The sequence below is a fragment of the Physella acuta genome, unplaced genomic scaffold, assembly GCF_028476545.2.
Source record: "Physella acuta isolate Inbredline_101_S28 unplaced genomic scaffold, ASM2847654v3 ptg000933l, whole genome shotgun sequence".
Taxonomy (NCBI): Eukaryota; Metazoa; Mollusca; class Gastropoda; family Physidae; genus Physella; species Physella acuta.
In genome coordinates, this window is record NW_026732450.1 from 19,710 (window position 1) to 35,145 (window position 15,436).

Genomic DNA, 15,436 nt, shown 5'->3' on the forward strand with positions numbered 1-15,436 from the left:
TAAACGGATAAATCTAACAGAGCCACATATTAAATACCTTCAGCAGTACGTTATTTATACAGTAATGATGTTTTGGTAAACATGTATTTGTTTGTAGGCCTACATAGTAATGAATAGGCTACGATACTCCTCCGTTTTTGAAAGACCTTTTAGTTTCAACAAATAATAAATTGTAATAAAACTAACACACGTGGCGTAGCTATAGAGTGATTAGACAGTTAAATTAATAGGATAGGTCCTATTGATTTCGAGATTTAAAACCAACTTTCTGTTTTTTTATTTTTAAAGTAGGTCAATACACGTCATTTGTCTTGTCAAAAGTATTATGCAGGATCATATTCATTGTTAGCTTGATTTTGAGATTATTGTATATTAATGTATATTATTCAAAATTATTCAACCAATGTACATCACATTTCCACGTTAAATGATAAAGCTCGTATTTAACTTTGGCTTGAAACGCGTACTTGTAGCTGGCAACGCATGTTGCAGTAAACAACATGAGTTTTATCCTTTCTCGACCCTTTATGTAGATCTAATTATTAAATTCAGCTGATCGTGTCCTGGCAAAACATTTGAACCCTTTTCTGAAATAAGTTATCGACTAAGTAATAGGCTTCTACAGGTACAGAATTCTTGAAAATGGTCGCCTCTATGATTGCTTCAGCTATAGGAGCACCTGAGGGGGCTATAAAATTACTTTTGTCAATTTTAGTTGGTAAGTAAAAAAAATAATTTAAAATTTTAATCATTTTTTTTTTTTTGCATTTTGGCTTGGCTCTGCTTATGATTATTTTTTAAATAATTAGATTCTAGATCTAGATCTAGAATCTATATCTAGATATAATCTTGACCTTTTATAAATTAGACATAGTCTACCACTGTAGTTAGATCTAGAATCTAGCTAGATTTATAATTTTACATAAGAGGCCTAGGCCTATAGATCTAGATAGTCAAGTCATAGTGTATATTAAATTATAATATATATATTATATAGTGATGTATATTGTATAGTATTATTATATTATTTACTATATTATTAGTATATTATGCCAGGCCTAACTAGTAACTAATTATAAAATTGTAGTAATAGTACTATTTTAGTAGACAGTAGGTTCTAGTCTATGTACTGTATGTAGTATGTATGTAGGTATACCATTGTGATTCATTGTCTGATGACAATAATAATAGAATAATCATCAATAATCTTTAAAAAGAGGTGTTAGATTACTGGGAGTACAATTAATTAAGATTTGCTAACCTAAGTGTCAAGTGACTTGTAAGTCCTACCATAGGCTCATAGCCTTAACCCTCAATGTTAGTTCTGTTTATAAAACTAGCACAACCTATTTAAGTCGATTGTTGAATAACAGTAATGCCTTTATACTCCATATATAGAGATAATAACTAGGTAGGCCTCTGGGACTGTTAGTATTATATAAATATTAGGCTAAATAGAAGTATGTCAGATGTCACAATTGAATAATGGAGACTTCTTAAAATGAGGTGTTAGATTACAGGCAAATCATTGCTGGTAGAACAATGACTAACTCACATCTAAGCAGAAGCCTTCCATAGCTCTAACACTAATTTCTCACCATTACCCCAGTATACAATACTACTAACAACTGAATATACATTATTACAGAAGAGTCTATTGTCTGACATAGGTAATAGTTATACAGATACTGCAGAATTTAATATTTAACATTCTTTTAGTAATTAAAGTTATAGCCCTATGTAGATCCAGGTCCAGACTAGTTATTCAAATCTAATATTATTCAAAGTCAAAGTATTGGCTATAAAATATGAATCCCCCCAATACTAGATGTAGCTAGCCTATAATTGTTGGCCTGTAGCTGGGGCCTCTTAAGCCTATGTAATGATGTATAGAGTCTGCCAAATACCAAACATGGGGAGGATTTCTCACTAAATTTTAAATTTCAAATTTTTAGATCTAACTACAGATTACTCTACTAACACATTCAGAAATAGGCATCATTGAAGTTTAAAATGAAAGTACGCCCATCTTTGTGACAATGCACATTAATTTTGGTAGGATACAAAGGAGTCAATTTGTTTTTTTTTATATTCCCGTGCATGGCCTGACCGTCACCATCTTCACAAACAATATCTTTAGGCTAGTCCTTATCTCTTTATTCAGGATTAGGTCTTACCACTTTATTTTATGGGTATGTTGGAGAAATCATCTCTTAACAAATCCCCGGATGCAGCCTTCTATTTTTTAAATAAATTGTAGCATGTAAAAATTAAGACAAATTTTAATTAGTCTGAGTTGTATGGCTACACAGCTGTAGTCAGTTCAGTATAGCCCAGTTTGTTGTTGAAATGAACAATAATTTAAATCAATAAATCACTACTCTTGATCTAACATAATTAGGAATGTCTGTTATAATATTTATTTATATTAATCACTTGTGTAAACAAATACATTTATTTATTGTTGACATTAGTAAGTAATATAAGTTAAAAATGTACTTAAAGTTCTAAAAAATAACATGCCATTTTTTTGTAAGAGTGTTCACTGATGTTATTATTTGATTTTTTTTTTCACAAGCCCTAAAACAAAGAGGCTTACTTTTTCTGTAATGTATATGGTAACAGGTGGCAATTTTCCATTGTCAAATATTATAGACCTTAACCAAAGGGATACAGACATTACATAAAATCAATAGGCTTTGTTAAAAACCAAAGGAAATGAGCAATGATAAATGCAATTGGTTATTCATTAATATGCATTCAGCAGTCCCAGTATTTGCATCAGAATGGGGAAAAATATATTAAAAAGCTAGATCTTTTAAAAAGTAATGTCTTGCAATGCTTTATACTCTATTTGAGTATATAAATATGTATATGTTGTTAAAGTGTAATTTTTTTTTTCCTCAGGGTACCCTCTAGCACTTCTACATAGATTACCAGTTCTCTACTCTTCACCGCCAATTGTGAAACATATACTTTTTGCCCTTGAAGGTCTTCTGATTTGCTACTATAACTTTGGTAAGTGCTGGTCTACAAGTTAATAATTTTTTTATGGATAAAAGTATTGATTTTTTTATGTCCATTATGAAAAGTGTTGACATTGCCTCCTAAATTTCAGGTATTGACACATATCACACATGGCTAAATATCACCATCACATATCTGGTGTTGTTCGTCTGTGGTGGGACAAAGTTTTCTGTCATATTTATTTTTGTTTTCAACACAGTGAGTATGGCTTATATATTTATATACTTATATTTTACATACATATGTATATTAAAAAATACGAATTTGTGTACAGTATACATTCTTGATCAGCTGACTAAATTATTCCATCAGTGCTATCTTATCATTGGCTACTATTCCCAAATCAACTATCAAGAGTTTGGGATATCATGGACCATGCCACATTGTGTGTTGACACTTCGCTTGACAGCTGTAGCTTTTGATTACTATGATGGCCAGAAGGTAAATATTTAGTTGATCCATCACGTGCACACCGCATATAATTATTTAGTCTATAACACTTTTTGTTTTAATTATTTAAAAAAAAACTATAAAACTTGTAAAATGTAGTTTAGTTTACTCTTATATAAAAAATACAGTAAATTACACAAGTGTCCTAGAAAAAATCAATTATTTTAAAAAATTAAACAATACATGATGTCAAGACTTTCTTCAGATTTAATAACGCCAATAATTCAGACACTATTTTTCTTTCATAAAAGTTGTTAAAGAAATTTAAAATACTTTTGCATACAGTCAATTTTTTTATATTTTAAGAAATGAAATGGTGTAAATAGTAGATAAAAAAAACTGTTAAGCTAATTCATTCCTTTTGTACTGACTTATCCAGCAAAACAGCAAATGTATTCACTTGGTTTATATCAGACTAAATATGTATTTCAAACTTATTTTCCATTAGTAGTGTGTTGTAGTTAATTGCCGCTTGTTCGTTGTTTAAATTGACTAGTGAGTAATTACAATATTAACAATTTTGAGACCAGTCTAGCTAATGTAATACTCAATTGTGTTATTTATAGCTAACAAATGTTTTTGTCTCAAGGTTTCAGAGAAGGAGAGTGGTGGCAAAGACAACACAGCTCTCTCTAGAAGGCCAGGCTACTTAGAAATGTTGGGACATAGCTTGTTCTTTGGTGGGGTGCTGGTTGGGCCTCAGGTACAGTCTCTACCTACCTGTAGATAACATTTACATAAAACATTTGATAGTTTAATATTGTCTTAGTTTAAATGTTAAGTTTATTGAACTGTTTCTTTCTTTTTATGAAGTTCTCCATGAAACGTTATTTAGAGTTTGTGAATGGTGGGTTTGCTGAATCAAATGGGATGGCCCCAAACAGGTCTGTATTATGTATACAAAACTCCTAAGTAATTACATTTCTGTTCTCAGATTGTGTTGTTAAACTCTAAAGTACATCAGCAGTAGTAAAATGAAAATAATACACATTCACATTCCTGCTGTTAAAGATGTTTCCTTGTTTAATTTCTTTTAAATTGCTAATTTGAGAAATAATTTGGTCAAGCAAAGAAATAAAGGATTATGATAATTGAACAGCATATTTTAATTTGCATAATAATGTGAATCAGCCATATGTTTTGAAAAAAAAACATTTTCTGTTAGAATAATTATGATATTGTAAATTGAATTAAAGTTTGAATGAAGTGTTTTGTTAACCTATTTCTGACATTATTTTTTCCCCTCAAGCATCAATGCAAGTCTAAAGCGATTGGCAGGGGGCCTTGTGTACTTGATCCTATTCCAAATACTTGCTTTGTTGCTGCCTGATAAATATTTAACTAGTCTTGTTTTTGATGTAAGTATTGATTCTGTGGCATGTTGCAATTTAGCATTTTGTAATTAATTATAGCCTTTAGGCATGTAATTCACAGAAGAGCAAGAGAAATTAAGTACATCTAAATATTCAGTTAAGACAACACTTTTTTCTCTAGCTTTAGAGCCATTTCAGCTAGGCTCTTTTCTAAATTATTAATCGTAATGTGCCGTGATTAAATTCCCAGTGTTTTATTGATTTTATTGACAGTAACATTCATTCAGTAATCCCTCAGTTTGCTCCCTTACAACTCACAGTGGCTCCATACTATACATAGTTCTGTTAAGAGCTCATACTCTTAGTTGCTCCATTATTTACTTAGTTCTGTTAATATGATACTCCAATTAAAATTGTATGCAAGAACCACTAGACTCTAATACATCTCATTTATAAAAATATAATTTCAGCATGCAATGTTACACATTCTTTGTTATTTTAATGCATTTTATATAGATATTTATGTATATTCCTTGCAGGAATTAGGATTTTTTACTAAATGTGCCTTAATTTTGATTTGGGGAAAAAATGCTCTTCATAAATATGTTGGAGTTTGGCTAATTCAGGTTTGTGATGTCATGTTTTATTTTTTATGAATTTATGTTATACATATACTAGTCTACATTGAAAAAATTGTCCAAACTAATAATGATCTAAAAGTGTATTCAAATATAAAACTAAAGATAAAAATATTTATTCTTTAACGCTACCCTTATTTTTGATCCAGGAGGGCAGCATAATTCTCACTGGTATGAGCTACAATGGTGTGGATAAAGCTGGCGTCAAACAGTGGGATGGGTGCACAAATATAAAAGTTTGGCTCCTGGAGACTGGAGAATCTTTCTCCGACTTTATTCAAGCCTTCAATGTCAACACTAATCAGTGGATGCTTAGGTAATTCTTGGTCTGCCAGATTTTTAAAAATGTTTATTCAAGTTTCATTGGCTCTGTGACTGAAATTCTTTATGCGCCAGATTTTAAAAAATGTTTGTGCAAATTTCATTGGCCCTGCGAATGCCTGTTAACACTTTTTCTGTGTCTGATTTTGTTAGATACGTTTACAAGAGATTGCGATTCCTGGGCAGTAAAATAGTTTCTCAGCTTGCCACGTTGTTTTACTTGGCTGTATGGCATGGAGTCCAGTCGGGTTATTACATGTGTTTCTTACTTGAGCTTTTGGACACCAATGCTGAGACCAAGGTTTGTTGTCTTCATACATATATTAATCAGTAATAAAATGTGTGTAAAAGATGAATATTAATACTTTTTTTTTTAAATGAGCTTATTTCATATGATAACTTCATATTTTTATCATTGTCATCCGTGTAGAACTTACGGCCTCTATCAAAGCTTTCCACTCCCCATGTTCCCCTTCCACTCAGCTCTCCCAATTCCTTTCAATCCTTTCCTCCAACACCCTACGTTGCCATATCTTCCTGGGCCGGCCCCTGATGTTCATACATTAATATAAAGTTAAATTTCACTATCTTCCTAAATTTGGCATGGTTGATGTTTGTATTGGTAGAAACTACACATTGAATGTATATTTATCCTTTTCTATTTTATCCATGTATTCTATTACAAATTAACTACTAAAGATATTTCTCTTTTCAAATACAAAATATTTTATTCGTTCAATTTTAATTCAGTTTTTTTTTTTAAAAATGCTCTTTCCAGATGATATGGATTTTCAAAAGGCTAAATGTTCAGAGCAAGTTGCCAAATTGGAGTGCCCTTGGTGTTATAGGACGTGTTGTTAGGAAACTTACTCTAATGTTCCTCTGGTCCTATGCTCTTGTTGGTTTTGTTTTATTAGAATACGAGAAATGGTTTGCTGTAAGTACAAGCTGGAAGTGTTGGTACTACTAAGTAGCAGGCTAAAAAAGTTTTAAAAAGCCAATTATTTTAAAAGATGGTATGTGAGGAGGCTACAATTCTTTCAGTTTTTTTACCGCTCACATTGTTAAGTATATATAAAGTATATTAAAATATTAATTCAAGTATTTTATTTACATAAATTTTTAAATTCTGTTAGCAGTTCACAGTAAATATTTATTCATTCCACAGGTTTACAAGTCTGTCTACTTCATTGGTCATGTTGCTTGTTTCCTAGCTATTGCTGGGGCTTATTCACTCAAAGTCATTTCCAGGCCTAAACCTCAAGTAAATGGGGTACACACAGACTAGGCTAATAGTAAGTCATTTTCTAGCTCACTTGTTTTGTAGACATACCCATTTCTGAGCAGGGAGTTGCCAATTTTTTTTAGTTTATAGTGAGGAAAGATAAAAACCGACTTAAGCTTTATAATCATTTTCATCTTTTCCCATTCGTGCCCAAGACACATCGGGCAGATGAAGGGATAGTGTGGTCAGCCTTTACCTTCCCTAACGTGAGTTGGGTACCCATCATAGCTGGGTGGACTCATGGATGTTCTACTGACTTGTTCCCGGATTTAACCTCAAGACTTTTGGGTTTGAGGTCTAGCTCTCTACTGCTAGGCCACCCCATCCCATTGTGTGTCCTAATAAGCCAGTTAATATTGGAGAGCTTAGTTGAACTGTAGAGAACTTAATTGCTCATTTGAAAGTGTTGTATCACAAACTGTTGACCAATAGATGTCTTGTAGTTAGCACAGCTCTGATAAGTGTCTGACACAACAGACAAGCTAAACATTTAGGCTGGACATACTGCTGACCACACTATACTTTTACGAGCTGCAGGGATGAACTCATCTTTCCTACAGACCCTAAAATCCTAAAGGATCTTTTCTTTTTAAACTAGTTTATTCTTGATTAATTTAGTATTAACCTGGGGCTAGATTGTACTGTTATTAGTTGATGGTTCACATCTTAAAATCTCTCCTTTTGAATAGAACTCCCTGTCAAAGAAAGTGGATGCAACAGTGGTTCTAGAATTGAAGGACTCTCAACATTGGCTTTCTACTTCTACTGTTTATCTTCTTACTGTTTCCTTACATCACCATGCTAACAGATGTTGTTGCTTTTCTGCTCATTGCACTCTTGGGATTGGTAATATTTCTTAAGATTTTTTGGTTTTAAAAAGTTACAATTAAGTCACTTAAAATGGTTTTCAATGCAAAATTATTTTTTTGTATTACTGTTGTCAGAAAACAGACAAGGTTAAGTCTAGCAAATGTGTCCATGTAAAATATGCACAAAACAAAACAAATTTTTGTATTTATGGTACAGATTTTTTTTTATATTCATACAAGTTGTGAGGCTTAGAGCACAGATTTATTTATCTCAAGTACAAGTTTTGGTTAAATTAATACATGTTATGTCTTTCTTAATAGTTTTATGGTGTAATTTACTGTTTGAAATTGTCAGTGTTTAAGGTTTGTGTTGATATAACTGGGTAAACAGCTTAGCTAAAAATATCATTAACCGTTTTTAAATTGTGCTAATAGGATATTGAACTTCACCTTTATAAGGACAATCATGTTTCAGGATGTATGCTCAAGTATAAAAAAATAATTTTTAAAAAGTTGAAATGAAACCACACAAAAATTTCACAAAATTCTTGTCTTAACCACAACAAAAAGATACTAATATCAATTTATTTTTTTTAAAGTAATGTATTCATGTACTGTTTCATTTACTATTTCTTTTTTCATGTATTATTTTTTATATTTAGTAAATATGTCTAAATATAAGGGAGTTAGTTGTACTAGTAAAAAGTGTGATCAGTTCTTTGTATAAAATGATGTAATTTTTTACCTTTGTTTTAACTTTTGATAGAACTAGCTTTTTGCATTTGGCTTGTTTGTATTACATGATTCAAACCAAAGAAATATTACTGGGACTTCTGTACATTGTAGGCCTGCTTTGCTTAGTAATATTAAATTATTTATTAGTCATGTATATTTTTAAAAATTTCCTCAAAAATTAAGAAAATATCTACATAGTTTTACTATTAAAATTTTAAAAAAAATAGTTTATCATTTCCTAGGTAAAATTATCTACTTAGTTTTACTATTAAAATATTTGAAAGTTTTTGAAAAAATAGTTTATCATTTCCTAGGTAAAATTAGATTGTTTTAATTGTTGTAAGCGTTATCCTAGAGAGTCCTCTCTATATTTTTATATTGTTATACACCTGTATTATTGTCTTTAATTTCTTTACTTTTTTTCTTGCTATATTTCTGCTTGGCACTTGTTAGATCTTTTTGAGAGAAAATTTTTTTGTTTCATCAAACTGAAGATTTCTTTACATATTTTGTTAGCCATCACTAATCTGTTGTGCTGTCTTACGTTATGTTTTATGAGGTTCATTAGCCTGCAATTATGTGAATGGTTCTCAGCTATATAATGATCCTGGCTTAAATCAGGAAACATCAAGGGAAATCAGTGGGTTTCACAGTTTACACTAAACCAATTTGCCATTTTGCCCATCATGCCATTGATTTTACTAACTTTTTTTTTGTTACCATCAATTTTAAAGTACCTGTGACTTGTATTTTTGAAAATAAGGCATGAAATAGCTTACCTAATTACATTCCACTACTGAATTTAGTTCTTCACAATACATAATGTCAGTAATATCAGATACTTTTTATAAAATTTCATTTTGTGGGATCACAGGGCTATTTTTTTTTTAAATTGTGTTCAAATATTTTTTAAAAATATATTTACAAAATTATACTGAAATTGAAAAATAATATTGTCATTTCTTCACATGATGTAAATATTATTTTCAGCATAATTGTGATTTCCTGCATTCATTAATGGTGATTTAAGTGTTAACACAGTTTAAAAAAATTAAATCTAAATGTTGGCTGGCTAGTCAAACAGATGATTTAGTCAAAAAGGGAATTAATTCGATTTCATGTCAACAATTAAATTCCTATTATTTACCTGTAAGTTAAGAATTATTTTTTTGACAAAGGCAAATTGTACCTTTTATGACTAATACCAGAGCCAAATCTGCTGTTTTACAACATACATCTATGAAAGTAGATACTGTATGAAATGTAATCATTCTTTAAGTAAATCTGATTGAAAATAGACTGCCACTTTTTCTTCTCTTTGTCACCTTCAACAGAATCTTTTTCTATATGTGCTGAAAAATCAATTATATTTTTAAAATGTATTCAATTGACCTCAGTGCAGCTTCTTAGGTTATTATATTTTTTTTAAATATTAAGAAAAATAATGTTTGAATATTTTGTGAAATAGCAGTTCCTATAGTTTCAAATTTATAACACATTATTATTACACTGTTCAAATATGCCACTGTTTTTAAAAATCTATGTTAATCTCTTTCTCAAGGGTTGTTTTTATAAGTTCTTAGGTATTTGTGGAAAAACTGGAAACTTCCACATGGATGTTACTATTGAATGTGTATGTTTTAATGCACATTTTATAACTGTAAAAACATAAATTCCCATCAAATCAATCAAGTTTTAGGCATGAAAATAATATTTCTCGTTACACTTGTGCTAGTTTTAAAATTCATATATTTTAAAAATTAAATTTGTAGTAGTTTCTAAAATCTTTTACACTTAACAATTTGAAACTTGTAATAAGTTAGTTTTGTTTAAAAATTATTAAAGTAGCTTTTGTTACAAGCTACAAGACCAAAGTAAGTTATTTTTAGGTATTGCATTTTTCACAAGACTGCCAAAATTAGTTAGTCTTCCTTAAGTTGTGTCCTTGCTTTTTAGTTCACCAAATTGTGGTAAAAAAAATCTATGTGTCACTATCTTGATATTTTGGAAACCTTTTTTAAGATCACACATCTTTCCACACGTCTTCCAAATTTTTCTTGCCAAATGTTGAACAAAAAGCGTTCTAAATGGTTATCATTAGTCAGTTTTATTACAAAATTCTCTGCTATGATAATGTATTTCTACTCTCTTTTTAGATAATGTCAAGATTCAAATGCAATTTAGTTCTTATAGTCTAATTTGTACTATGAGAAATACTGGTAAACTGTTCTTGCATTTAAGGCGATGCACAAATAAGACAAGCTTATTGTAATTAACTTCATTCTTGTATGTGTCTAATGTTAATGATTTTTCTGTTGTTGTAATACCAACAAATAAGTTAACTGATAATTAATGAAAAAATCAAAATAGATTTATTTTTATTACAGGGGATTGATGTTAAGAAGGAATTTTTTTCTACAACTTTATAAACTTATGTAATGGTAGCTGTTTAATCAGATATTTGATATGCCCAAAAAAAAAAACTTATTCTTAAACATTTGAATGATTCTATCATTAAAACCATAACCAGAAAACGCATCTATTTTTGTTTTTCTATTAAAAACCTGTTCAGATAATAATTTTTTGATGTTAGTATAATTTGATATAATTCATATATATAAAGGCTCAGAACTGTTGACATATACATGTGTATTTATTTAAAATTTAAGTGTAGTTGTAAAATAAAATTGCTATAAATGTTTCATATAACCGTTGTAAGAAAAGCATTCGTTCAGCATGTGATTTTTTAAAGCAACAAAATGGCATTGAATATTTTTCATACATTTTTTTGTAGCAATATTACATATCAAATTAGCTGTGTGGTTTCTCTCCCATGTTTTTTATCTCCCCTAAATTGCCACTGACAGTACATGTATGACCCAGTGAATAACAAATTCTAACTGATCTATTTTCTATTCTTGCTTTTCATTTTCATTAGCTTACACTTAATCATAATCTGAATGTGCACAGATTTCAGATTTATAAATTTCTGTGTTACAAATCCTAAGTTAAAAACAATTCAACTAATGGTAATGCACAAGTAAATGGAATAAGATAAATTCATGCATGTTGAATCTTTATGAAAGTTAAACAGCTGGTTTGTAGTTCAGTGACATTTTCAGGGTTAGAATTTTTTTCAAAAAGTAAATTGTATCACTTTTAAATTTATTTGTGCGGTGTATGGTTTACCAAGAAAATTGTATTTATATTATAAAGAACATTTCTCCAAACGGAGAAATTGTGTTGGTTTTTATGTCCATATATGCTCACTCTGGTGGTGCTTTTGACTTTATGTAGACTAGATTCCCCCCCCCCCCCCCCCAACTTTCATCTTTTCAAACAACTGTTGTAATATACCTCCCCCCCCCCCCCCCCCCCTCATTTTCTGGCTTCATAAGACTGGGACCAGGAATTCTTGAGGTGAATGGCTTTATGCAGATGTATTGTGCTGACTTCAGGGATTAGTTACATGTCAAATATCATTAATCCCTATCATAAAACTGTTTTAAAAAAAGCAAAATACTGACATTCCTATTTAAATAATCCATGACATTAGCTAGTAATTTAACCTTCCCTTGAGTGCTAATTTTAACAGGTTTGGGTGTAGGAACTCTTTATAAAATTTAGGTATAGTCAAAAAGCTTTTTCTTTTAATCTTATGTATTTGCTATTTTCTCTTACTAGTACATTTATAAGAAATAAACTTGTTCAAATCAATTTTTCATTAATTGTGTTCATAATTTAAGATTTGTAGTCTTTAAAATTTCCTGTTGCGTCAGATGCAATGTCTGGAAAGGCATCAAGCAAACAGACTACTTAAACTAGCCAAGATTCTGTGACCAAACACATGGGTTATTACTTTCTGACAAGTTTTACCATCCATCTTAAAAGCATGTTACTATGAAACTGTATCTCGTTTGACAGAAGTATACAAAACAAATTTAGTAAGCCAAGACTTGGAATATTCATAAATCATTTATATTAGAAATAAAAAATAAATACAAAATTATCACATATAAATGTATAAAATGTACATCTAATAGAAAAAAAGCTAGATATTTTTGTCCTTGTAATCTAATTTGTTCAGTAAAAGAAAGCTGTGAGGAGAATCATCACGAGGGTTTATTTATCTAATGCACTGAGGGAAGCCCACTATTTTTGTAATGACAAATATTAGCATTTAACTTTCAGAGAAAAAAAAATTAGTTGCTGTTGACACTTCTACAAATCTATGTGTTCAGTAGTCCAGACCTTCTCCCTTGCTAGATTGGTTGGGCAAAGAAATTATAGGCAGCATTTTTAAAAACCACTGGAGTGTTGGAACCTAGTCATGGCTGAAACATTCTTCCAACCTGATCATTTACAAAGCTAACCCCAGATTTTTTTCAAAACTGTTCTTGTTCTCAATATCAGCACTCATGAAATAGGCTGTGGTGGTTAATACCTAGTCATAACTGCAACACGCACATTCTTACAAGACTGACACCAAAGTTTTTAAATCAATCATCCGAGCTCTCAGTTATATCCCCTGTATCAGCACTCATTATGTAGCCCAGAGACTGTGAGCTACTGGATGGGAGTTGGAGGTTTCCACCAACCACAACGGCACATGACTTGTTGATCAGGTCAAAGTTCATTTCATCTGAGGACATGGTAAGGTCCAATACTTCAACCTGTTTACTAAAACTGTTTGATCTGTCCGACTGGTCAGTGGTAATCTCACACCCTGACTTACTTGATGTACTTTGCAGAAAGGATGCTGAGAAATCTTGAGGAGTAGAACTGGAATACGAAGCTCCTATGAAAGATTTACTATAAACTGGATGTGTATTGGATGCGTGTTGACGGGAAGTTATGCATGTTTCACTTTTACAACCAACATCCAAGTTGTTCTGTGGTTTATTTCTACTTGCCATGTGCTTGTCAAAGCTTTGGTTTTTGTCACCAACTGTTACCTGGCTAGTCAGCTGGGTTGAGGAATTCATGCCATCCATGTAAACACAGCTCGCTGTCAAATCCGAGTTGTCAGGGAGGTGTAGTCCAGATGTTGTGGTTTCCTCATTGAGTTCTCTCCCATTAAATAAAGCTCTTCTGTCAAAAGGTTTTAAAACCTCTTGACTCCCCAAATCTTTTTGTCTTGAAGGTTGACCATAGTTGGGAGACTCTGTGTTATAAGATATTAATTCTGGGTCATCTTCATGGATGCTGATCTCAAAATCTCCAATACTAACATTGGCATACCTATCAGTCTGGTAAGATGAGGATTCAGAAGTTGTTTCATTGATACAAACACCTTTGGCAGATTTACCAGGGGCATAACTCTCTTGGTCACTGGGCTCATCATTGTTGGTGGTGTCCACACAGTCAAAACTCTGATTACAGCTTGAAGCTGGGGAAGGTGCCAGGATGGACTGGAAGAATGTACTTTGTCTTGGGGTAAACTGGCCACATGCAAACAAAGAGCGCTCAAAAGTGCTCGTAGCATCACTTCTTTCCATGGTACTATTTCTCAGACAGGAAACTTTGGGTTCTCTTTCTTCAGGCATCAAATTAAATACCTGTCCTGCCTGGCTGGTTTTGTTTACCAAAGGTGTCAAACAATAAGCAGCAATATCCTGACCACTACACTTTACTTCCTGTGATTGTTTTAAAGGTTTATCTTGAGGTGATGCTATCCCAGGGGATTTATTTTGTGACCTATTTGAATCTCCGTGTTGCCTTTTCTCCAAATTTCTATTGGAGGTCCCAGCATCACATTCAAGCATTGCCTCTGCTGTGCTTGGTTTCATCAGACTCTGTTGGGGAACAGGCCTCACTTCATGTGTGGGTGGTGTACCCCTGTGCTCAATAGGCTTTACATTGTGAGTCTCATCTGATACAAAGTCCAAAAGCTCTGGTGGGTGGTGATCAAAAACAGAGGAGACAACATCTGACAAAGTGTTGTCACAGCTTTTTTGAAGCTCTTCATGTGGTTTATACCTTCCATTATAAGCCAATTTTCTGAAGGTTTTTATTGCACCTTCCTCTGTGGAGCTTTCATACAGGGCAGTTCTATTGACTGGGTGATGATTGGGAAATTTGGTTAGATGTGAATATTTGACAGAATTTTTCTGAGGTGATGCTGACTTTTGTGGGGAAGCACAAGCTGAAACTGGAGAAAACTGTCTGAAAGTACTGGGCATTTGAGCCGCTTCATTTGAAGTTTGTTTCTGGATAGGCCTGGCTGGTCTGTCTAGGGAGACACCAGCACCTTGCTTGTTGGTTTTGTTGGGTGGTTTAGGCCTGGGAGGTTGTGAAGTTTTAAATGTTTTCTTCCGAGGTGACGCAATCTTTTCAAATTGTGGGGACATAGAACTTTGAAATTGGGGCCATGCAGAATTTTTTAATTGAGGTAACAAATGTTCTTGAAATTGGGGGGATTGAGAAGTTTGAAACTGGGGCGATTGAGAAGTTTGAAATTGGGGGGATGCAGAACTTTGAAATTGGGGGGATGCAGAATTTTGAAATTGAGGCGATTGAGAATTTTGAAATTGGGGGGAAAGAGAACTTTGAAATTGGGGGGATTGAGAACTTTGAAATTGTTGGGTTGAAGGAGAACGTTGAAATTGGGAGGATTGAGAACTTTGAAATTGGGGGGATTGAGAACTTTGAAATTGAGTTGAAGGAGAACTTTGAAATTGGGTGGATTGAGAACTTTGAAATTGGGTGGATTGAGAACTTTGAAATTGGGGCAATTGAGAACTTTGAAATTGGGGCAATTGAGAACTTTGAAATTGAGTTGAAGGAGAACTTTGAAATTGGGTTGAAGGAGAACTTTGAAATTGGGCGGACACAGAATCATGAAATTGAGGTGATGCA

The 15,436-nt window shown here is 32.2% G+C and overlaps 1 protein-coding gene across 1 annotated transcript; it reads left to right on the forward strand.

The window, feature by feature from the left end:
- Window positions 1-486: 486 nt before the first annotated feature.
- Window positions 487-8,266, forward strand: LOC131953606 (lysophospholipid acyltransferase 5). The gene is made up of 13 exons (XM_059316855.1): window positions 487-718; window positions 2,908-3,018; window positions 3,119-3,225; window positions 3,340-3,468; window positions 4,067-4,180; window positions 4,291-4,361; window positions 4,727-4,835; window positions 5,330-5,416; window positions 5,578-5,744; window positions 5,903-6,050; window positions 6,528-6,686; window positions 6,918-7,044; window positions 7,724-8,266. The coding sequence occupies exons 1-12, from the start codon at window positions 643-645 to the stop codon at window positions 7,035-7,037; spliced, it is 1,398 nt and encodes a 465-aa protein (XP_059172838.1). The 5' UTR covers window positions 487-642; the 3' UTR covers window positions 7,038-7,044; window positions 7,724-8,266.
- The last annotated feature ends 7,170 nt before the right edge of the window (window positions 8,267-15,436 follow it).